Raw genomic sequence first — 24,533 nt, 5'->3', positions numbered from 1 at the left:
CCGTTATTACAAACACTCAACTGTTCCTTTCTCTCTCTTGCAGGCCCTAGACTCACAGACACTGGACTTGGAGTCAGAAAAATTGCTTTCTAATCCCCAATCTGGTTCTGTTTACTCCCCTTCAGCTGTGAAATCCTGGCAAATGCCCTTACTTCTCTGGGACTCAGTGTCCTCCTCTTCAAAATTAGAGACTTGCTCTAATTAGTCTCTAAGATCTGATACAACTGTGATTATTTGGCTCACTATTTATTTATACAAATATTAGAATATTTATTATACATTTAACATAAATATTTAATTATATTTAATATAAGCATAAAATTTATAACATTGTATATGAATAAATTTATATCAATAAATATATATTTATTGATATCAATATAAATATTTATATCACATAAGATTTTTATATAAATATATGCAAATATATTTTATGTAAATATTATTTAATACAAATATAAAATATATTTTATATATAATATATGTGTGTATGTATAATCTATCTATCTACAGCTATTTTACGCATATGATAATTACGGTTGCTATGGAAGACATCACTACCGGCTGGCAAATATGAACATAATTACATATGCAGATAACACAGATCCAGAAACTATGTGGTTGCAAAGGATATTATGGATAACCTCTATATACCACAACTTTGAGGCTAATTTGAAATGTGGTATGTGAAGGTGTTATACCTTTCCTGCAATCCCCTCTACTGCTGCTAGATGGCAGTAAAGGAACATGTTAGAAAGTCTGGCGAGGGGCAGTCATGATTTTAGCACGCAATCCCGGTTTAGTCTTGTTGTCCTGGCATAATTGTTAATAGCATCCTCTTTCCCATACAAAAGTATCTCAATTTGAACATTATACGGTCATTGTAGATAATGACACAAATGATAGCATCTCTGTTAACAGTAAATTGTTTATTAATGTTGCAGTACCTTTATTTCTTTGTTTCGGTTTAATGAAATAGATTTTTTAAATTATAGAAGAAATAAACACGAAGCTATAGCATTGGTCTGCTTTTTGTCATTTGACTATTTAAATATATCCCAGCCCTACTTACAGTTTGTATTAGCGATATGTGGTATATGAAGTCTCAAATTAAAAACTCAGCTTGGTCTTCTTAGTGCTTCTGTTCACCGTCTGCCCAGCACCCACTGCCTTTCAATGTGTTCCAACGTTTCCCAATTCCTGCCTGCCAATCAACCTACCAGGATATTTCCAGACCTGCTTTCTCTGTAAAGAAAACCAGGTGACGTCGACTTTCCCTTATTCATCTACTAATACATAAATGTCACCACATGCCAGTGACAACAGGGTAAAATAAGTAATAAAAGTGAAACAGGATAAAAGAATTGTTATATACTTATTGGCCTTCCAGAGAAATCCACCCTCTTCTCTCCAGTCTCCTGCCCACCCTGCCAACGATGTCATTGGCTGTAAAAGTACCTCATGTTCATTTAGCACTCTACAGTTTACTGAGTATTTGTTGTTTTATTTTCATGCTTTAATTGTATGTTTCCAGGTTCTCTGAGCATTTGAGCTCCTGCTCTTCCCAGAGACTGCAAGGCTTTCATAACAAGGCCAGCCCCTTTCTCTCTCCCCTTCTGCCAGTGCCCATTATTTGAACCAAATTTTCTTTCTCTCTCTCTTACTTGGTTCTTTTCCAACTTGAGCCTTCTGTTTGGTCTCTTAAAATATTTCCCTATTCAGTGACACTCCCTCAAGTAAGGCATCTTGATTGCCTGCCTTGGAAATCCTCAGAATTACAGAAGCATCTTTGGTGCTCACCTTGGCATTTTTTATATGTTTCATATATATTTTCATAAATAATAAAAATTTTCATATATTTTCCATACATAATAAAAATGTCCCTTCAACATGCATAATGTATAACAAGATAGTGATCTTCCACCTAATGTCTTGGACAATGTGACTTCTGATAGGCATAGTCTTTGACCCCTACTCACTCATGATTAAAGAAATACCTTTCTCTCAAAGGAACTATCTGTGTTCACAGCATTAAGTCTCATCCTGGATGCCGCAAGAAGACGTTCAAATGTCCACTGCCCACCCAGTTATGTGATGCTGCCTGCCATGGGTCACTAGAAGGTACAGTTAAAGGTGTAGACTCTGGAATAAAATAATGCAGACCACAATTCTGGCTTCTCTACTCAAATGCTATGCGAACATGAGCAAGACTATGAATCTCTCTATTCCTCGTTTCCTCACCTCTAAAATGAAGATAATAGTACCTACCTGAGGCTGAGCATGGTGGCTCACGCCTGTAATCTCAGCACTTTGGGAGGCTGAGGCAGGTGGATCACCTGAGGTTGGGAGTTCGAGACCAGCCTGACCAACATGGAGAAATCCCGTCTGTACTAAAAATACAAAATTAGCTGGGCATGGTGGCGCATGACTCAGGAGGCTGAGGCAGGAAAATCTCTTGAACCTGAGAGGCAGAGGTTGAGGTGAGCTGAGATCGTGCCATTGCACTCCAGCCTGGACAAAGAGAGTGAAACTCTGTCTCAATAATAACAATAATAATACCTACCTGATAGTATTGGGTTAAATAAAATAATTCATGAAAATCTCTAGTACAGTGTCTAAAACTCAACTCTAGTATACATAGGTTTGGCCTACTATTATGATGTGTTATTATCTAGGATTGCTGTGCTCCAGCTTTTTGCTGAGTTTCATGGTTTGGCTCTTACTGGACCACTGACGGAAGTAACTCTGTGACTGGTTATTCTGTCATTACCCCCAGATACTGCGAGATACCTTCAAATCTACTACAAACAACGAGTATGCATTTCTTTTGCTTGTTCCATCCAAGTGGAAAGAAATCTGTCCAGAGATGTCATTCTGCTTCAGTCAATCCAGCCGTGCTAGACAATATCAGTATAAATGTCAAAATTACCATATGTGGTCAACATATGCTGATACTGTGACCATATGCTACATGGGACTTGTTCCCTTAATTGTGAATAAGAGAACTATTAGTGTAGGTATTATTATCCCCAGTTTTTAGGCTCAGAAAGAGTAATAATTTGTCCAATGTCTCACAACTATGAGTACGTTTCAGGGCAAAGATTGGAAATGAAGGAATAACTTTTTTTCTAGTAAGGTTACAAGAATGACCTTAGTTTCTTTCTGAGCAAACATAGTGTATCATCACAACAGTTACATTAAATCAGCTCAATAATCTCCTAGAAGAACATATTGTAATATTCATTAGAGGTGGCATGGGCTTTGCTGAAGAGGGCAAAAAAACTAGGCAGGATATCACTATATGTGAAGTACCATGCTAGATATTTCACATATAGTATTTCATTTCATCCATACCAGCAACTCAAAATTATATTACTTATTCCTATTTTACTAAAAAAGAAATTGAAGTTTAGGGAGGGGAAGTGCAGGATGTACACTAAGCCGATTGTAGAGCTGGCATTTGTAATCAGGGATTTTATTTAATTCTATTTGCTCTACCATCATCATGTTGAATTAAGAATGACAAAGGTCTGGGTGCACTGGCTGACACCTGTGGTGGGTGAGCTGGCTGACACCTGTGGTTCCAGCTACTTGGGAAGCTGAGGCCGGGGGTTGCTTGATCCCAGGAGTTCGAGGCTGCAGAGATATGATCATGCCACCGAACTCCAGCCTGGGTCACAGAATGAGACCCTGTCTCTAAAAATTTAATGAAAAAAAAAGAAAATTTCAAAAAAGAATAAAAATTAAAAATATATATATTTTTAAGGCTAGACGTGGTGGCTCACGCTTGTAATCCCAGCACTTTGGGAGGCTGAGGCGGGCGGATCACGAGGTCAGGCAATCGAGACCATCCTGGCTAACATGGTGAAACCCCATCTCTACTAAAAAATACAAAAAATTAGCCGGGCGTGGTGGTGGGCGCCTAAAGTCCCAACTACTCAGAAGGCTGAGGCAGGAAAATGGCATGAACCCAGGAGGCAGATCTTGCAGTGAGCTGAGATCACATCACTGCACTCCAGCCCAGGCAACAGAGTGAAACTCCCTCTCAAAAATAAATAAATAAATCAATAAAATATGTGTGTGTGGGGGGGTGGGTGTGTATATATATATTATATATATGTGTGTGTGTGTGGGTATATATATATACACACACACATTATTATTTTATTTATATATATATATGAATGAGAAAGGAACTAGAACAAGCAGAGAGAAAAAGCCCAGGGGCATGACAGCTGAAGGATGACTAATGGAAGTTGAAAATAGGAAGCTGAAAGGTACAGAAACATTGCTTGAAGACAAACTACAAGTTATCTGGAGAAAGACAAGAATAAGAACAGTTCCTACAGGTTTGAACACAGCACATTATTTCTCCTTCCTATACAGTGACCACCAAACTTGTCAATAGTGTGGACAAATGCTAGTGCCATTGCTTGTGGCTAAACAGAAATTTTGACACTTGGGAAGGCTGGCATGAGATTGAACAGTTGCCATGGTGACCTGCCATACATATTTTGATTGATGATGAGTAGATACAAAGTGCCAATGCTTAAGACCCAGCTTCAGATACTTAGGATTTAGTGGAGTGGCTGTTTTGACCATTTCTGACACCTGACTTAGGCTGCACAGGAGGTAGGGCTTCTTGACAGGGAGGAGCTAATGCAGGGACTGTGATGTGCCAGGCTATTTGGGTTGGGGTGGAGAAACCACAGAGAGACAGACATAAGCACTCTCCCTTATTTATGGGACATACCTACTGGTCTCCCCTAGGCCCCAGAGTCTTTGTTATGTGGCCTTTTCTACTGGGAGCAGGTGGGGCATTCCAGTTCCAGATGTTCTGGGACCTGGCTTGAAGCTTTTCACTGATGACTGCATCATTAGGCTTACTCTTCTGCTCTTTCTGCAGTTCCTGCCTTTTTTCAGTCTTTCAGTCATCTAGAAAGGACAATATCCAATCAGAAGTTGAGAATAAGACAAGCTTAGGAAGACATTGAGGAATGTCTCATATTGTGGCATTGATAAATCCAAGAATGGAGCCACAGCTTGCTTATAGCTGCTTAGAGTAAAATGATTGATCAGAAAAAGTAATTCCTAAGCATTTGTAGTCAGTCTGCCCAAGGCTAATACATTTATTCACAGCAAAATATCTGTAACCTAAAATGACTCTGCAAGCTACGCCTACAACACCAGCTACTCAGAGTAATGCAATCACCTGTTTGCAATAGGAAATTATCCTGGCTTCAGTTATCTAGCAGAACTGGTGTACATGTTAATCTTAGAGCTCTTGAGAAGACCCAGTAGCCCCAGACCCATGCCATTATATTGTAAGCACTCAAGTAACTTCTCAGCTAAAGGGAGAATGATACAGGAAAGAGAAAAAAGTGATTTGTGTCTTTTGAGGTTGACTTGCTTAGAAATTTTAGGGAGGATAAACTCAGTCTTGACTAATGGGAAATTTAATTAATTTAGAGAGTTATTAAATAATAGCTCCTGCACATCAGGGACTATGATAAATGTTATGAACAACACAAAGAAGAATAAGACTTTCCCTTCTAGGAACATACCATTTAGTGGGAAGAAAGACAGCTACACTCACAGACAGATACACTCACACACATACACACACACACATGCACACACACTTAAACATAAGTGGTAGCAGCTGAGGGAAATCCCATTAGATAGACACAAAGAAAGTGCTGCATTTGCTCAGAGTTAGAGGTGAAAACCAAGAATATTGGTGGAAAAGAATGTTTTAAAGCAACCTTGAATGATGCTTGCACTGGCTATTGGAATGAGAATATGAAGGTTTAGGCTAAGGACGGAGCAGGACTGTCACTGAAGTGGGAAGGCACACATGAGGTCAGCAAAACAAGAGCACAGTGTAATGTCATTAGGGGTGAAGTCAAGAAAAGTAGTTTAAAATTAAGCCATAGAGAATCCAAAGATTTTTAATTGCCTTTTGATTTCAAAAATGATCTTTTCATATTATTGAGCAAGAAAATAATTAAGCCATCTATATATTAGACAAAGTTGTCAAAAGCAACTAAATGGAGGGATGTTAAAATGGGAAAGAAAAAAGGTAGCACATTTAATGTATAGCTAACAATACTGTATTATACACTCAAAAATGTGTTAGCAGGGTAAGTCTCATAGCACAAACAATAAAATAAATTTCTTAAAGAAAAAGTTAATTATTGGAATTGCCTAGACAGGAAATTATGAGACTTTGAACTGAAACAACAGTAACAGAATTTGAAAGAGGAGAATAAACTCTTGGGATATAGAATGAACAAAATTTTAACACTGTCTGCTGTAAAAAGTGAGGGAGATTAGAGGGATTAAGGTGACCCTTGGATTTCAAGAGTAAAAATATGGCCAACAAATCCAGGGAACACAGATGAAAGAGAATATTCAATAAAGGAGACATACAAATTCAAATGGGGTCATTTTGAAATGGAGGCACATTTGAGATATCCTCACATTTATCCTTATAATCAAAACAAACTCACTATCTGCTCATCCTATGACCAGTGACCTCACTCACTGGTGTCTTACACCTCGGGGCTTACATGCACACACACACACACACACACCCCCACACCCCAAGAAAAGTAGCTTAAAATTAGACCATAGAGAATCTAAAATTTTTAAATTGAGAATAGATCTTCATCTAATCCATTCATCTATGCCTTCTGCCCTTTAATAGAATAAACAAAATCTGCATGTGAATCCATGCAGAACTCCAAGTTCAGCATCATTTCTCACCATTCTCAGAGCTGGTACCTGAAGCTGCAGGTGTGCATTCTCTGCCACACTCTGCAATGGGTGAGTAAAAATTCTTCCATAAAGCTTTTATCTATTGGGAGCAGGTGAGTCTAGGCAAAGTACAGATAAATTTTTTTTTCTGGAATATCCAGTGGAAAAAATAGAAAAGCATCATTTTTAAGGTACTGAAAGAAAAAAAACTCAACGTGCAACAACTTCATTCTAGCCAGAGAAATTAGTCATTTTAAGAAAATAAGAGACAATCAGACTAGAAAGGAAGACATAAAATATTCTCTAATTATAGTTGACACTTGACATAATCTTGTATACAGAAAATATGAATTCTCACACACATACATATGTACACATTCAACTCCACTAGATTTAATAGGCAAGTTCAGCAAGGTGCAGAATAAAAGATTAATACCAAAAGTCTATTGTATGTCTATGTTAGCAATGATATGAAAATGAAATTAAGAGCAGAATTATGTATATAATTGCAACAAAATAATAAAATATCTTGGCATAAATTAAAAAAAAAAAACAAAAAAAAGAAAAGACTTGTAGACTGAAAGGTGCAAAATATTGTTGAAATTGAAGACCTAATAGAAAGATACTCTATGTTCATGGATTGGAGGACTTAACATTGTTAAGTGGCAACACTCCCCAAATTGATCTATAGATTCATCTCTATCAAAATTTCAAAATTTTAGTTGTAATTTTTTTTTGGAAATGGACAAACCGAAGTAAAAATTCACATGGAAGGCCCAAATACCAAGATCATCCAAAACAATGTTGTAAAAGTAGAAAAAATGTTGGGTAACTCACACTTCACAATTTCAAAGCTTATTACTAAACTACATTATTCAAAACAGTATGGTTCTGGAACAGGATAAACATATAGATCAATGGAATAGAATTGAGAACCCTCAAATAAATTCATAAATTTGTGGGCAATTAATTTTAGACAAGAGTGCCAGCCAAGACCATCCAATGGGGAAAGAATGGTAAATGTTACTGAGAAAACTGTGTATGTATGTGCACAAGAGTGAAGTTGGATCTTGTCTCATACCATAAACAAAAAATAACTCAAAATGAATTAAAGACTTAAATGTAAAAGCTAAAACTCTTGGAAGAAGGCATAGGTATACGTATTTGTGGCCTTGGTGTGTATGTAACCAGCAGCAAATCCATATGGGTCTGCAGTAAACTCAATTCTAGCCTCCTAGGAGGAAAGAATTTGGCCAACGGGCAGAAGTTTAAGGCAGAGGAAAGACCCAGGCAAGTTTTAAAGCAGGAGTAAAGGAAGCAAAGTTCACTTGGAAGAGGGCCAAGCGGCGACCTGAGAGACCTAAGTGCCCTGTTTAGCCCTTGACTTGGGGTTTTACACATCACCATGGTTCTAGGGTTTGTGTTTCTCCTCCTTTGATGCTTTTTCCTTGGGGCAAGCTGTCTGTGTACTCAGTGGCCTGTCAGCACTTGGGAGGGGCTGCGTGTGTAGTGTTCTTACTGGAGTTGTGCGCATGCTCACTTGAGGCATTTTTCCCTCACCAGTGGGGTGTTCATAGTCATATGTTAGTTAAACTCAGCCATTTAGCCTCTGTGCACAGGCTTGAGCCCACCCGCCCAACTCCAGAGATCTTATCAGGAAGCTGCTGATCACCAGCTTCAGATGTTTTTTATTTATGTGGAAATTGTCTTTCCCTATGCTGACTGTGACCAGTTATCATCTTTGAGAGACAGTCACCTGAGCATCACCTGATGATCACCTGACATTCTGGTGTGTGTGTGTTTAGTGGCCAGGGGGCACGTCTCTCTTGCCCTGCTCTTATCTGCCTGACTATCTATTCTTACAGGTATATGTGAAGCAGATTTGCTGTGCACTGCTACTAATCCCAGGGAATTGTGTTAATTTTCCACAGAGAAATGCATGAAGGATAGCGGAGGTCATCGCCATGCCAACCCCCACTTCAGCCCACTGCATCTTGAACTGCAATTTCCATCACTTGCATGATTCATATAACAAGTTGAGCAAAGCAACTGTATTACTCACAGATAGGCAGCAAAAGACAGTAGAAGCTTAGGATTCATGGTGAGTTTGTCTCCCAAGGCTCAGAAAAACTACCCAGGATGGATGGAATCTTGCCTGCATATGCCTCATGTTGCACTGCAGCTGAGAGACTCTGAAAATGCACTCTGCCCTGGGTTTTAAACCCAGGTGCTACATTTAATGGGTTAAAGCACTGCAGGACATCCTGTTCCAGGAGAGACAAGAACAGAGGCTGGGATTTTCCTGTCAATTCCTCTTTATCACAGGATGTGGTACTGCTAGCTAGCACATCCTACAGTTATTCTTAAGAACTATAAAAGAGAAAAGGAGGATCCGCATTGCCAAGGCCAGCCAGGGACTTATCCTTCAGAGTAGGCAGTGACTTCTTAAATATGAAACTCAAAACACCGGCAACCAAAGAAAAAGACAAATTGGACTTAATCAATTTTTTTAAAGTCTGCACTTCAAAGGACACTTGCAAGAAAGACAACCCCAAAATGGATATATACTTGCAAATCATATATCTCACAGGGAATTGTATCAAGGATATATAAAGAACTCTCACAACTCAATAATAAAAAGACAAATAACCTAATTTAAAAATGAGAAAGGATCTAAACATGTCCCCAACAAATATCTGCAAATGGCCAAAAAATACATGAAAGATGCTCAGCATCATTAGTTGTTAATGAAATGCAAATCAAAATCACAATGAGATACCACTTCACACCCAGTAGACTGTAATAAAGATACCCAGACAATAACAGGTATAGGCATAGATGTGAGGAAATCGGGACCCCATTGTGTCAAACAGTCCAGCAGTTACTCAAAAGTTAAACATAGAATGACCATGTAACCCAGCCATCCCTCTCCTAGGTATACCCGCAAGACAATAAAAAATATGTTCACATAAAAAATTTATACACACATTTCAAACAGTATTATTCATATTAGTCAAAAAGTAAAAATATCCAACAATTGATGAGTGGATTAACTAAATAGATTTATAAAATAAAACTGGTCATAAAAAGGAACAAAGCATTGATACATGCTATACCACGGATGAACATTGAAAAGCTATACAAAGCGAAGAAGGCAGGCACAAAGGGGCACATATTGTTGGACTTCATTTATATAAAATGTCTAGAATAGACTGGGTGTAGTGACTCACGCCTGTAATCCCAGCACTTTGGGAGGCCGAGGCAGGTGGATCACGAGGTCATCCTAGCCAACATGGTGAAACCCCGTCTCTACTAAAAATACAAAAATTAGCTGGGCGTGGTGGTGCACGCCTGTAGTCCCAGTTACTCGGGAGGCTGAGGCAGGAGAATCACTTGAACCCGGGAGGCAGAGGTTGCAGTAAGCCGAGATCACACCACTGCGCTCCTGCCTGGAAATAGAGCAAGACTTTGTCTCAAAAAAAAAAAAAAAAAAAAAAATCTAAAATAGGCAAATCCTTAAAGACAGAAAATAGATTAATGATTGCCATGGGCTGTGGAAGGCATAAATTGAAATGACATCTAATGATAAAGAATTTCTTTCTGGGGTGATAGAAATATTCTGGAATTCATGGTGACGGTTGCAGCTTTATGAATATACTAAAAACCACTGAATTATATATTTGAAAGGGTGGATGTTATGGTATGCAAGTTATATTTCAATTTTAAAGAAAATGTTGACACCTCAACATGAAAATATTCAAAATTACAGCTCCAACATCAGAAAAAAGACTATAGTTTTGGATCCCTAAGATCCTGATATGAGTAAGACCATGAGTCATTATTATTTGGACACTAAACGTTAACATGACCTTATTTATTAGCCAAAATGTGGAGGGTCCTAGAGGCACAAGTCACACACCTAACTCCTCTGGGGTGCCTATCCAATGGAGTGAGATTGTGCCTTCCTTCCTGTATCTTTCTTTCACTATGCCTGGGACAAAGCAGACTTTCACATAATTTTTATTCAATGCTACAGGATAAGAAAGGACACAAAAATGGGAGGAAGGGGCTGGGCGCAGTGGCTCACACCTGTAATCCCAGCACTTTGGGAGGCCGAGGTGGGCAGATCATGAGGTCAGGAGATCGAGACAATCCTGGCCAACATGGTGAAACTCTGTCTCTACTAAAAATTAGTCAGGCATGGTGGCAGGCACCTGTAGTCCCAGCTACTCCGGAGGCTGAGGCAGGAGAATGGGGTGAACCCGGGAGGTGGAGCTTGCGGTGAGCCGAGATCGTGCCACTGCACTCTGGGCAACAGTGGGAGACTCTGTCTCAAAAAAAAAAAGGAGGAAGATCTCTCAAACACAGGCATCCCATGCATGGCTACAGAATAAGGGGACCTGATAGGTATGCAGAAGAAGGGGACCTGAAGTCAGAGGGGGAAGTTTTTCTAGGGTTTGCTTTTTGAATTACTTATATCGAAAATTCAAGTGGAATAAGCAAAGGTGACAGAAGTGAATTACAAATCTTAAAGTTCCCTCAAAATGCTTGAAACCATCCCTTAGATGAGGTGTGGGAGCGAAAAAGCAAATAAACAATGTCAAATCATTGTGTCTCTAATTTTCCCTCCAGCAGGGTTGGTGTCCACTTCCCTGTCTCTTAATGGGCACATCTACATATCACCTCTTGTCAATACCTCTACTCAGCAACAGCCAGAAAATAGAAAGATGATATGAGTCAATAAAAGGAAAATAAAGGAACTAAAAATAAGAATAGTGGAGAGATCAGCTACTTGGGAAGCTGAGGTGGGAGGATTTGTTTGAGCCCAGGAATTTGGAACCAGCCTGGGCAAACAGCATGACCCCATCTGTGGGGGGGAAAAAAAGTACATATGATCTGGGTATGGCGGCCTGTAGTCCGTAAGATCTACCATTTAGCTGACATACAAGATTGGTTCTAGAAACCATAGGACCCACTGGAAATGTGACCTCACAGGAAGATGCGTCTTGTAGGCGGCACAGCTGTGAGATCTGGTTCCCCGACGTGCTGCAGCAACTGCCTTCCCGGCCCTGCCTGCGGGCTCCCTCCATGCCCAACTCTGCCATGGACACCAGAGTCCTCTCCTGTGTGGTCATCTGTCTTCTGGGGACAGGTGAGTTTTGAACTAAAGGATCACCATCGCTGGGCTTCATTTTGGGCTCTACAGCAGAGTCTCAAATATATCCTGGACCTGTGTGTTGACCAAAGATTTTGTGAAAGGTATTGACATTTATATGAAAACAAATAATTGCATTATGGAGTAAAAAGCAAAGTTCATGTGAGTTTTTAAAGGAATGCAGGAGACTTCAAACAGGCTCCTTCACTGTAAGACATTCATCCTTCTGCCATTACAACTCTGTCTCATGCAGTCTCTTCTCCTCTGAGGTCTCTCAAATGCCGGCATCACACAGAACCCAAGACACTGGTCAGGAGGAGGGGACAGGAGGCAAGACTGAGATGCAGCCCAATGAAAGGACACAGTCATGTTATTGGTATCGGCAGCTCCCAGAGGAAGGTCTGAAATTCATGGTTTATCTCCAGAAAGAAAAAATCATAGATGAGTCAGGAATGCCAAAGGAACGGTTTTCTGCTGAATTTCCCAAAGAGGGCCCCAGCATCCTGAGGATCCAGCAGGCAGAGCAAGAAGACTCAGCAGCTTATTTCTGTGCCAGCTCACCACCCACATCAATGCAGAGCCACAGCCTCTCAGTCCACAAACGTCCTCCAGACCTGCCTTGGAAACAGCGGTGGGCTGGGAAGGGAAACGTGTTACCGGTACAGTGAACAGGTCAGCTTTAAGGCATTCTGCAAGTTGAGGATGGAAATAGGGGAGGATTGTAGGGATAGCATGAAACATCCCACACTATGCTCAGAAACTAAGACTCTGTCATCCAAAGGACATAAAGATTTTAAAGAACTAGACATAATTTTTCAGTTTCGACATTGACTTGTCAGTTTCGAAACATTTAGCAGTGTAACTCTTTTTTTATTCCATACTGTATGTCAAGTTCTATATTTCACGCTTTACATCAGTAGTTTTATTTAATCACCAAGATACACAAGCAAAGGAAGTGCTTTCTTCATTTTCACCAAGAGAAATTATGGTTCTAGGAGTGAATTTCTAGAAAGAAAGAGACAGAGAGATGGGGGAGTAAAGGGGAGGGAAGGGGAGGGGAGGGGAGGGAAGGGAAGGGAAGGGAAGGAAGGGAAGGGAAGGGAAGGGAAGGGAAGGGAAGGGAAGGGAGAAGGAAACCTAGAAGCTGACCGAAAGCATTTGGCTCAAAGGGTTATGATTTTTATCTCACATCATGCTGCTTAGCATTCTTTAAGGCATAATTCTTGTTCTGTTCATTGCCGAGTACCTGTGCAGGTTTGTACAGATGCTAGGTTCAAGAATTCCTGCTATAAAATTATAGAACATCTGAGAGATGATGGAAATAGAGTTGGATAAATTTGTCTAGAATTTAGGGAAAAGGTCTGGCCCACAGACACTGTTCATTAGAAATCTGTCACCTCAACTTTTCGTCTTAGTTAATATTTGTTTTTATTCTTATCACTCAACAGATATAGGCCACCTACAGAAAAAGATTTGTTATAATTTGCTTTGACAATTTCATAAAATGAAAAGGCAGACAAAAGCAAAGTCATTTCAAATACATGTGCAGGCTAAGTCCAGCCTCACCAGCGTGGAGTATAAACCATGTGACTCCACTGCATGTTTTTGCTCTTCGATTTTCTAAAATCATTTAATGGAATCCCGCCCCTCCCTCACTTCACCCAAAAGGAGAAACACCTAGAAAATCTTCCAGGAAGACAGAAGAGGGACACTGGCTGGGGAGCCTGAGAAAGATCCAGAGAGATCTCCAGAAAAAGACCAACCTTGAGACCCCAGCAAGGCTGCAGAGAAGATGGATTCTTCATGCCGTTTAAAACACCAGATGTGTAATTTAAAGGAACAGTCTTCCAAAGGTAGTGCTTTACAGGGAGCGGGACAAAAGGCAAAGAGGAAGAAAGAGGGTCTTCTGGCAATTCAATAGTGAGTAGAAAAAGAGAAAAAAGGGGGAAACAGAATTCTGCAAAACAAAAGGAAATCACAAATTAAGAGGACCCACAACCAGCGCCACTACAAAAACAAGCAAAGCTCACTAAGGAGTCTGGATTTTGTTAGGATAATGGCTAAAGGAACATTAGGCTAGGAGTTTTGTAAAACACCCCAATAACACGAAAATGAGCAAGATGAAAGTAACACCCATACAACAAAGGCAAACATCTCACCTCTGTGCCCTGTTCCCTTACCTCAAAAGCAATCATGAGGCAGAAGAAAACGTAAGTCTACACTCCAAACAGAAATAAATACACTCAAGGAAGCAGCTGAGGATATAAGTGACCATAACCAGACCAGCAGTTCAAAAACTCAGACTAAAAATGGCCAAAATGGGAAGACATCAGAAAAAGAAATTGATTGAACTCAGGAGGGACATGAAAGAAAAAGACAAAATTATCCCAGTCATGAAAAATAAATTAAAAGATGACCAAGGGAGAGTAAACCCAAATGAAAATTTAGTCAGGACAAAGGCAAAGACAAAGAAACAAGTAGGAGAATGAGAAGGACATGAGTGAAACCAGCCAGTTAGAAGGTGGAAGGTGGTCAAAGGAGGCGAGGTCTTGCTGTGATTGCATGAAGGACCTGGAACAGCAGCGCTGGGCTCTGTGCAGCAGGACGGCTAAGCAAAAGGCTGTCACAGTGGCCACAGCACCACTGGCCAGACCCCAGGGATCAGTCTTTCTGCGAGAGAGCTGAGGGCATAAACAATGATAAGTTCTCCAGGGGATGGACTTCCTACATACCCTGAGTTCATCCTTACACATTCTATGCATGTAACAAAATACCACCGGTACCCACAAATAGGTACACACATTATGTATCAATGTTTTTTGTTTTGTTTTGTTTTGTTTTTATTTTTATTTTTTTTAAAAAGGAAAAATAAATGAACTCCACATTCTTGTATAATCAGAGTGTCTAAAGCACTCCTGGAACCCAAACCTTACGGTCGCTGGAAAGATAAAAACCAATGGGCCAATTGGAGTGAAACTCTGGCCCGGAAACGTGGGGTGCCAGCCCCCTCAGCACAGATGCAACGCAGAGTTATGGGAGGTGCCAATGACTCTGCTCTCTGTCCTGTCTCCTCATCTGCAAAATTAGAAAGCCTGTCTTGAGTATTTCCAGGAACCTCCCACCTCTTTGTTCCAGCCACCGATAAACTCTGCACATTAGGTCAGGAGAAGTCCCAGAGCCAAGCCTCTTTTCTCATTCTCTTCCCACAAGTGCTTGGAGCTACAAGGAGGCCCCCTTTCCACTATGAGCAACCAAGTGCTCTGCTGTGTGGTCCTTTGTCTCCTCGGAGCAAGTGAGTGCTGGGCTCAGGGAGAAAATTCCTATCTGAAATGCTGCAAGTTCCAAATCCAAGGCTTCCCTGAGGGACAGCAGCATCAGGCACCTCCCTGCGCTGTACTTCAGGCATGCCTCTCTTTCTTTTCCAGACACCGTGGATGGCGGAATCACTCAGTCCCCAAAGTACCTGTTCAGAAAGGAAGGACAGAATGTGACCCTGAGTTGTGAACAGAATTTGAACGACGATGTCATGTACTGGTACCGACAGGACGCAGGTCAAGGACTGAGATTGATCTACTACTCACAGATAGTAAATGACATTCAGAAAGGAGACATAGCTGAAGGGTACAGTGTGTCTCGGGAGAGGAAGGAATCCTTTCCTCTCACTGTCACACCAGCCCAAAGGAACCCAGCAGCTTTCTATCTCTGTGCCAGTAGTATAGACACAGTGAAGCACGGATGTTGCCTCTCTATGCATAAATGTGCCCAGTCCTGCTTCCCCGACCAGGTGGCAGGGCTCCTCTGCGCTGTGATGGCAGGAAACATCACTCAGCCACTAAGTAGGCTTAAAAAACTATATATATATATATAAACTATATATATATAACTATATATATAAAACTAAAACTATATATATAAATATATATAACTAAACTTTATATATGAGACTAAAATGATAGTTTTATACAGTTTTTTAAACTATAGTTTTGTATATATATAACTATATATATATATCATTTTTTAAGCTATAGTTTTGTAGTTTTATTTATTTATTTACTTATTGGAGACAGAGTCTCACTCTGTTGCCCAGGCTGTGGTGCAGCGGCATGATCTCAGCTCACTACAATCTCTGCCTCCAGGTTCAAGCAATTTTCCTGCCTCAGCCTCCCAAGTAGCTGGGATTACAGATGCACACCACCATACCTGCTAATTTTTATATTTTAGTTGAGGCAGGGTTTCACCGTGTTGGCCAGGATGGTCTCGAACTCCTGACCTCAGCTGATCCACCCACCTTGGCCTCCCAAAGTGCTGGGATTATAGGCGTGAGTCACCATGCCTGGCTATTTTATAGTTTTATATAGTTATTTTTAAAAACTATAAATATAATATTTTTTTAAACCCACTTATTGGCTGAGTGAAGTTTCCCACCATATATGATATATAGATATGTTATATATATGATATATAAATGTTATATATATGTTTTATGTTGTATATAAGATATATACATGTATATATAGAGAGAGTCAGAGAGACACAGAGAAGAAAGAAGCAAAAAGTTAATCTTACAACCCCAAGCTTTTTTCTGTTTTACTGAATGCTAGATGAATAGATGAATGAATTAATAGAAATGAATGAATGAATAGAAAATTTTCCCTTCTTTCAGGAAGATAAAAAAGGCTATGGAAAGAGAGATGTAGAAGACAAACCCTGTAATCACAATTTCATATGACGCATGCTTTAATGAGAGACGTTAGTGGAGTATAGGAAATAACATAGCCAATTCTGTCTGGTGACATCAGGAAGGGCGTCAGAGAGAAAGCAAATTTTCAGATGAAACTTATTATTCAAATTTCACCAGATGGGCAAGTAGGATTTCACCAGATGGGCAAGCACCAAAAGAGGGAGGCAGGCTAAGGGAACTTCTATGAAAGGAAAGAGTGATGAGATAACACCAGGAAAAAAAATATCAACACTTCCTCCTCCACCGGAATATGGCAATGGAAGAAAATTTGGACAAATGAATGGAGTCAGGTTATTGAACAAAATTGAGTTTCTGGTTCTAGTGGTCCTTCACTGGACATCTGTGTAGAAACATTCAAGAGGCCCCATAAGTGCAGGTCTGGCACTTAGAGGAGAGGGTCGGGCTGGAGAGAAATGTTTGAGTGACAGATAAGCACACAGGTGTGAATAAAACTTCCCAAGTGATCTTGTTTTCTGTTTTCTCTCTTTATGCTCTGCCACCTATGCACTGAATTAGAAGGTAAGTGGTGTTAATTCTTATGCTGACTTACAAATGTTTATTTGATCATATAATTATGCTTCTAGAAATTGATGTTTCTATATCATTCTTCAGATACAACTGAAACTGCTGCTTGAAAACTTTTCAAAAATATTGTCAGAGCATCAAATAACCTTAGTCTGTCCTGCTGTATTGTTCTCTTTTTCCAGGGATAAGAAATTTTTAGAAAAATATAAGTGCCTGTCCATAATACACAAGACTTGCCTCCACAAATTTTCTTCAAATTATTGCCTGGATTCTGTGTTTAGCCTTGAATTTCTTCTTCTACATAGCGTATGGGAGTTTGACTCACACAGAGTCTCACAGAAACCAAAATACTAAAACATAGAGATGGAAAAGGTATTTCTCCCTGAATAGGATCTAAAGAACATTAAAATATGGTAGTATGAGAACTACAAGCAGTCGTTGAAACTAATGTTTTCTGACAGTAGTAAGTAAAACACTGGAAATGAGATGGCTCTAAGATACTTCACTTTGAATGTCCAGACCATATTCACAGATACCTCCACATCAGTCATTCTCTGAGCCAGAGGATGGAGCCAGGGACCTTCATGGCGGTGGGAGAGACACAGGCCCATAGTGTCATCTGTGCTCTATGTACAAGCCATTCTCCAGAGGTGATGGGATGGGGAAAGACTGTCTGTCCAAGGAAAGGAAGAAAATGAAAGGGATGACAGTAAGAGATAGACAATCTTGTTTCTCCTTGTTTTTCTTGTCCGTGACTAGAATGGACACAAATTCCTTTCTTTCAGTTGAGGAATTTATTAAAGCAGAGCATAAGAACTTAAATAGACTTCAGAAATTCTCCTGTAAAACTATTAACCATTTGCTTTTTTCAGGGTAATCTTAATACTGAAAAGAATGCTGTAGCTATGAAGTTTCATCATAACCTGCATTCCCAGAACCAGGTTGTAAGAGCGATATCATCTGAAGTAAAAGACAGGAAATTTTTAAAATGTAAAATATCATTGAATGTTTTCTTAGCAAGTTTTGAGAGGCCATCACATCTATTACACAAAGATAATTTACATAAAATTTTAATCTAGAACTATTTCTTTAACATAATAAACATACTTGCTCAATTTAAAATCACATTGAACATAACCAGCAGTAAATTAGACAAGCCAGAAAACCAATTTGTCAACTCTATAAAAATTCAAGAAATAGCCCAGAATTCTTAGGAAGTAGAAAGATATTTAACATGTGAGAAAAAGGTATTACCACAATAGCAGCTTTATTCCCAATGGCCCCAAATTGGAAAATATTCAACATCCATCAACAATGCAATGGATAAATGATTGTGTTACATTTATGTAACAGAATACAATATAGCAAAAAATATCATTTCCAACACAGATATTTTAAATATAAGATTGAATAAAATATAGTAGACACAAAATTATACAGTATGTAGTCAGAATAGTGATTAATTTGGTAGCATTATGTATTTACCCTGAGGGAGACATGAGGAAGGCTTTTGGAATTCTGAATTCTATATCTTGATCTGGGTGATGATTACACGAGTATATTCATTTCAAAAATTCATTTGGCTGAACACTTAAGATTTGTGCAGTCTATGTATTTTATACCTCACTTAGAAAGCTTAGAATATAATGGCAAGTATCTTGACAAATGATCTATTGCTGTGTAACAAACCACTCCAAAAGTTAGTGATTTAAAAGAACAACATATTATTATCTCTTGTGGTTATATAAAAGGGCTCAGCTGGACAGTTCTCACTTAGGGCTGCTCACATAGTCACTGTCAGTCACTGAGGCTGGAGATATCTGAAGGCTCAACTAGGCTGGATATCCAAGGTGGCTTTTGTGTGCCCCTGTTGGTTCATTACCTGGGATGGCTGCAGTAGCTGTGGACCCGCTGAGCATGTCTCTCTGTACACAGCCTTCGATGTGATTAGATGGACTGTCTCACAGCATGGTGGGCTCTAGGTAGCTAAAGCTTTTGCATGGTAGTTGACTACCCTAAGAGCGAGCATTCAAGAGACCCAGATGTGGTCAGCTAGGCTCCTTACAGCCCAGCCCGGGAAATATGCAGTGTCACCTCCACCACAATCCAGCCAGCTCGGATTCAAGAGAAAAGCACTCATGGGAAGGTGACCGCTAGCCGGGGCGTTTCATCAGGCTGGTATCTTTGAAGACCAGATACCACACCACAGTCATTTGAATTTGTGTCGTTAATTGGTACTCTTAGTTTTTCCCTGCTGCTCTTTTTGCACTGGAGTCCTTTTGGATGACATCAATAAAACTATTTCATGTTTTTAGGATTGTATTTGTCTAGCATTTCTTTTTCAACCTTTCTACATGTAGCCTTTTTGTTGTTTTTATTCTTCAGGTGGGTATTTCATAAGCAGTGTGTATTTTTTCAGCCTCATTATTTATACAACTAGAATGCTCAGTCTATTGTCTTAAATGTATTTCTGTATAGTTTTCTATAGCAGGTGATTTCCTGGGTTTTGAGTTATGTTTCTTATTTGGTTTTGTACATTAATTTTTCTCACATTTTGGTTTCTTCTTCCCTCATGCATGACCTTATTTTTGTTGACTATTGTTCTCATTTCACTATTTTGTCTTTCAGAAGTCCACAATTCATTTTCATTTTTTGATGATTAACTATAACATTTTATTATATAATTATATTAAGAAAATCTGAGATTAGTCTTATCTTTACCCTTCTCCTGAAGCCTATGCGAGCTTTAGAACAATTAACACCTATGGTTCCCTTCATGATTTCCAATATTTTGGATAGTCAGAATGTTAGATCTGTCTAGCTATAACAACTAGAAGTATTATTGCTTTATTTTACCAATACTTAATTACAATTACCTACCTATGTGTTAACCATCATCTTTAACCATCATTGTTTTTGCACAAAACTTTAGTGCACCAACTCAGAGCAGAAAGAGGATCCATCCTATTCTGTGTCTGCCCTAGTAAGCATGCTTCTTTGCTGCATGGCCTTTGATTTAACCCCGGCAAAGATGTAAAGCCCTATTATGAGCTATCAGACCCCAATACCAAGGCTTTTCTTGTGCCACAGCCCTTTGATCGCAGGTCACTGACTCTAACTTCTATCTCCTTTTCCAACAGTTCTCATGGATACTAAAGTCCCCCAGACACCAAGAAAATTGGTCACATTGACTAATTTTAAGAGATGGCATTGGCCGGGCGCGGTGGCTCAAGCCTGTAATCCCAGCACTTTGGGAGGCCGAGACGGGCGGATCACGAGGTCAGGAGATCGAGACCATACTGGCTAACACGGTGAAACCCCATCTCTACTAAAATACAAAAAAAAAAACTAGCCGGGCGAAGTGGCGGGCGCCTGTAGTCCCAGCTACTCGGGAGGCTGAGGCAGGAGAATGGCGTGAACCCGGGAGGCGGAGCTTGCAGTGAGCTGAGATCCGGCCACTGCACTCCAGTCCGGGCGACAGAGCGAGACTCCGCCTCAAAAAAAAAAAAAAAAAAAAAAAAAAAAAAAAAAAAAAAGAGATGGCATTGCAGTAGTCTCAGAAAATGAAAAGTCATAGCACATACTAGCTATTGACAACGTATGGCTTGGCCTATGGCAAACCCATGACACAAATGGAAGTGTCAGGGAAGAAAAACCACTATGAGCATTAAGGAACAAAAGAGGATAGTATAGGAATTAGGCCTGACACAATTTGGGGAGAAGATGGATAAGTGAAAGTTCGAAAAGGGTCAGAAAAAACAACTCTAACGAGCTCTGGTGAAGGTGGATGAACTGGACTTTGCATTAAGTTTTGCATTAAGTTGGGTATATCCATGTACTACACGGAACCCTGAAGGGGATGGTGTAGGAATTTATGGAAGACGGCTGACTCTATGTGCCAACAGCCCTGTGAGTTCTCAGAAAAGTTTGGTGGTGGGACTGCAGTCCCTCCTGGTCAGCAGAGATGGCAGCCAGTATAAAGAGCTGGATGTGAAGCAGGGGAAAGTCAGCATAAATTGGAACTCACCGGCACTTTTGATGCCACTTATCACTGCCTGGAGCCAGTGATGACTTCACAACTCAGTGCCAGCTGTTTTACTTTCCTCTTACAAACTTCATGCATTTCTTCCCCCATGATCGACTCTAACCTGGAACCGTACTAGGAAAAAGTTATCTGAAACATATTCCTTGCTTAGCTAGGTTGACAAAGTGATAAAACACCACAGGAATATCCAGATGTTCCTTGACTTGCAGTGGGGTAATATCCTGATAAATCCAGCATAAATTGAAAACATCATAATTCAACTTACAATATCCAGCTTATCTGTACATAACCCCATCGTAAGTCAAGGAGCACACTGAAATGCATATTGCTTTAGCACCACTGTAAAGTTGAAGTCATTAAACCATCATGAGACCATCTGTACCTGACAATTAGTGTTTCTCAAAATAAATAGGAAGATTTTCTTCTGATCTGAAGGTCTTCCAGCCACTATCTCCCAGACATATCATAATATTGGGCCAGAGGTCACCCATCGCAAGCTGTCCTTACTTACTCTTTGCAGAAAAAGTAGTTTACAGTATGAAGTGGCCTCATTTTAATGAGGTCCAACATACCCAGTAAATAAAAAATGCAGCCACAGGAGCATACAGATGCCCTTCAATAGATATGTCAATATTAACATAACACAATAGCTATATTTGTTATGATAAAACAATTCCACAATTGCACAAACATAATATGATGGGTGAAGTCTTAATTTTATCTTTTCTAGCTACCTATGCCAGAGAAGAACTAAATATTAAATGAAAGCATAATTGGGAGGCTGCTATACAAATGAAAACATAGGGCTTTCAGAATAACTTTCCAGCTCCTTGTAATTGCTACACATTTCCAACGTCGATCCATTAAAAGAAGTATCCCAGCATGTTCAAATCAAAGAATTTCTTATGCCTCCTAGAAACTATTTTCACTCCCAGTACTTAGTATGATCTCCATTATAATAGAATAAATGTAATTATTCTCACAACCTCAACAGTGATTAACATGGAAACATACAAGCTAAATCGAGAAATATTATTAGAATGTTTAGAATTAAGTCCATCTATATATGAGGGAAATTGTTATGAGATACTCATGAGGTAACTGTCTCATTTAGAAAACGATGAAGTGGCTTCATCATGATTATGAAGAAACATTGGACTTCCAGCTGAGGCACTGGCCTGGGCATTATCAATATCTATGGCAGTTCCAACCTGAAGGTCTAGTGATTAACAACCATGAGTTGTCTTGGTGTGATTACTTTGAGGATATGAAACAGAAGCAGCAAACAGACTCCAACGCCATTCATTACCCAAACATACACTCATTTCCTTATAAGAAACTCACTTAAGTCATTGCAATGCTCTATATCTCAGTGTATCTGTAATAAATTTAGAAGTTGATTTGGGAAATCTTTAGGTCACTTTGGGCAATGTATGAGATTTTGTTTTGTTTTGAGACGCAGTCTCATTCTATCACTCAGGCTGGAGTGCAGTGGTACGATCTCAGCTCACTGCAACCTCCGCCTCCCTGATTCAAGCAATTCTCTATCTCAGCCTCCCAAGTAGCTGGGATTACAGGCGCCTGCTATCACACCTGGCTAATTTTTGTGTTTTTAGTAGAGACGGGGTTTCACCACGTTGGCCAGATTGGTCTTGAACCCCTAACCTTGTGATCCACCCGCCTCTGCCTCCCAAAGTGCTGGAATTAACAGGCGTGAGCCACCGAGCCTGACTTGTATGGTTCTTTGATAGACAGAGAGATGGATGTAACATTCGTCATGGGCAAAGATTACCACCAGGGAGCAGACTAGAGCATCCTTGAGATTCTGTGATCAGTCATCCCTCCTCTCTGGTGAATGGAGACAGTGGTCACAACTCTCCCGGAGAAGGCAGTGTGGGGCCATCACCGAAGATGCTGTTGCTTCTGCTGCTTTTGGGGACAGGTATGAGCCTCCTTCTACCTGGGAGCTTCGGTGGGCATGTGCGTGTGTTGGCATGGTCAAGTGGTGGCCAGGCAATGTGGATTGTTTATGCTCATCAAAGGGAGAGGGAGCGGCCCTGCTCTCTAGAGGTGTAAACGGTAAGGTGAGAGCCACCGGTCAGAGGAGATGGGGGATTATGGCCCTAGGGAGATGACAGAAAGATTGCACAAAACAAACAGGATTCTCCAGGAGCTGGGAACACAGGGAGGGAGTGAGGCTCAGCTCTGCCTGTCATCCTGTCTGACTCGGATCCTACTGGGCTCTCCTCTCTCTGGCTTCTGTTTTCAGTAGGCTCCGGGCTTGGTGCTGTCGTCTCTCAATCTCCGAGCAGGGTTATCTGTAAGAGAGGAACCTCTGTGAAGATCGAGTGCCGTTGCCTGGACTTTCAGGCCACAACTATGTTTTGGTATCGTCAGTTCCGGAAACAGAGCCTCATACTCATGGCAACTTCCAATGAGGGCTCCAGTGTCACATACGAGCAAGGCATCAAGAAGGACAAGTTTCCCATCAACCATCCAAACCTGACCTTCTCCACTCTGACAGTGAGCGATGCCCATCCTGAAGACAGCAGCTTCTACATCTGCAGTGCTAGAGACACAGCACCAGGAAGGGATCAGAGACCACGGCAAGAACCCCCTGCAGCTGCCCCTCTGCCCCAGCGGGTCCCCTGAGTGCTGAGAGGGGAGGCATGGAGATGGAAAACCACAGCTTTCCTGACTGAGACATCTGGGTGTGTGTGTGTAGGGGTGGGGCGGGATGGGGGGAGAGAAAGAAAAGAAGCCCTGTGAGTGTGGAGACTGGAGGAGCTGTAGTGTTTGTGACTTATGAAATGGCCATAGAGTTGGCCTAAAGTGGTCAGTGGACATGGAAGCTTCCCTGAAAATTATAAAACCTGGAATTTTGCCCTGACTCTGCCACATTAGTCATGTGTTCTTGAAGAGATCTACACACAATCCTAGAGGTAGATATGAAGACAGTTGTATAATCACTGTGTATTTCCTATAATAAACTTCAGCGATTGGCTTTCTCGTCATCATGCTGGGCTCTCAAGACAAAGATAACCAAGAGGCAGCCAAGTAGACAGTTATGCATGAGTACATTACCTTAGGGGAGGACGGCAACAGCATTGAATAGCACCCACTCCAAATTTATGTTCAGTCCTCCTTGGACCAGGACCACCAAAAAAATCCTATCACATTTCCTGTATATGTTGAATGCCATCATGTTCTCCATGTTGTTTCGGTTGATGAATGAACAGAGTAAGACTCAGTACAAAGGGAGGGGAGCACCCTGTATACCTACGTACACATGATCTGGAATGTATCCC

At 40.4% G+C, this 24,533-nt stretch overlaps 1 protein-coding gene, 1 long non-coding RNA gene and 3 gene segments (V, D, J or C); 4 read left to right on the top strand and 1 right to left on the bottom strand.

Moving 5' to 3' along the window:
* Positions 1 to 24,533, top strand: part of LOC117072417 — a 293,342-nt gene that overhangs the window by 146,524 nt on the left and 122,285 nt on the right.
* LOC117072418 overlaps positions 1 to 24,533 on the top strand; it is a 372,247-nt gene that overhangs the window by 234,912 nt on the left and 112,802 nt on the right.
* LOC117072419 (M1-specific T cell receptor beta chain-like) overlaps positions 1 to 24,533 on the top strand; it is a 339,687-nt gene that overhangs the window by 208,079 nt on the left and 107,075 nt on the right. The gene's annotated exons all lie outside the window — the stretch shown is intronic.
* LOC117072421 lies at positions 11,120 to 12,704 on the top strand. The segment is given in 3 exon segments: positions 11,120 to 11,166; positions 11,772 to 11,911; positions 12,184 to 12,704. Coding segments are annotated over 3 exon segments (571 nt in total).
* On the bottom strand, positions 15,200 to 22,774 carry LOC117072436. The gene is made up of 3 exons (XR_004432795.1): positions 21,208 to 22,774; positions 17,717 to 17,853; positions 15,200 to 15,377 (listed from the first exon to the last, which is right to left on the bottom strand). It is a non-coding gene; the product is annotated as an uncharacterized LOC117072436 (long non-coding RNA).

Source organism: Trachypithecus francoisi, unplaced genomic scaffold, assembly GCF_009764315.1.
Source record: "Trachypithecus francoisi isolate TF-2019V2 unplaced genomic scaffold, Tfra_2.0 Lachesis_group4, whole genome shotgun sequence".
NCBI classification, from domain to species: domain Eukaryota; kingdom Metazoa; phylum Chordata; class Mammalia; order Primates; family Cercopithecidae; genus Trachypithecus; species Trachypithecus francoisi.
This window is presented reverse-complemented; position numbering and strand designations above follow the sequence as displayed.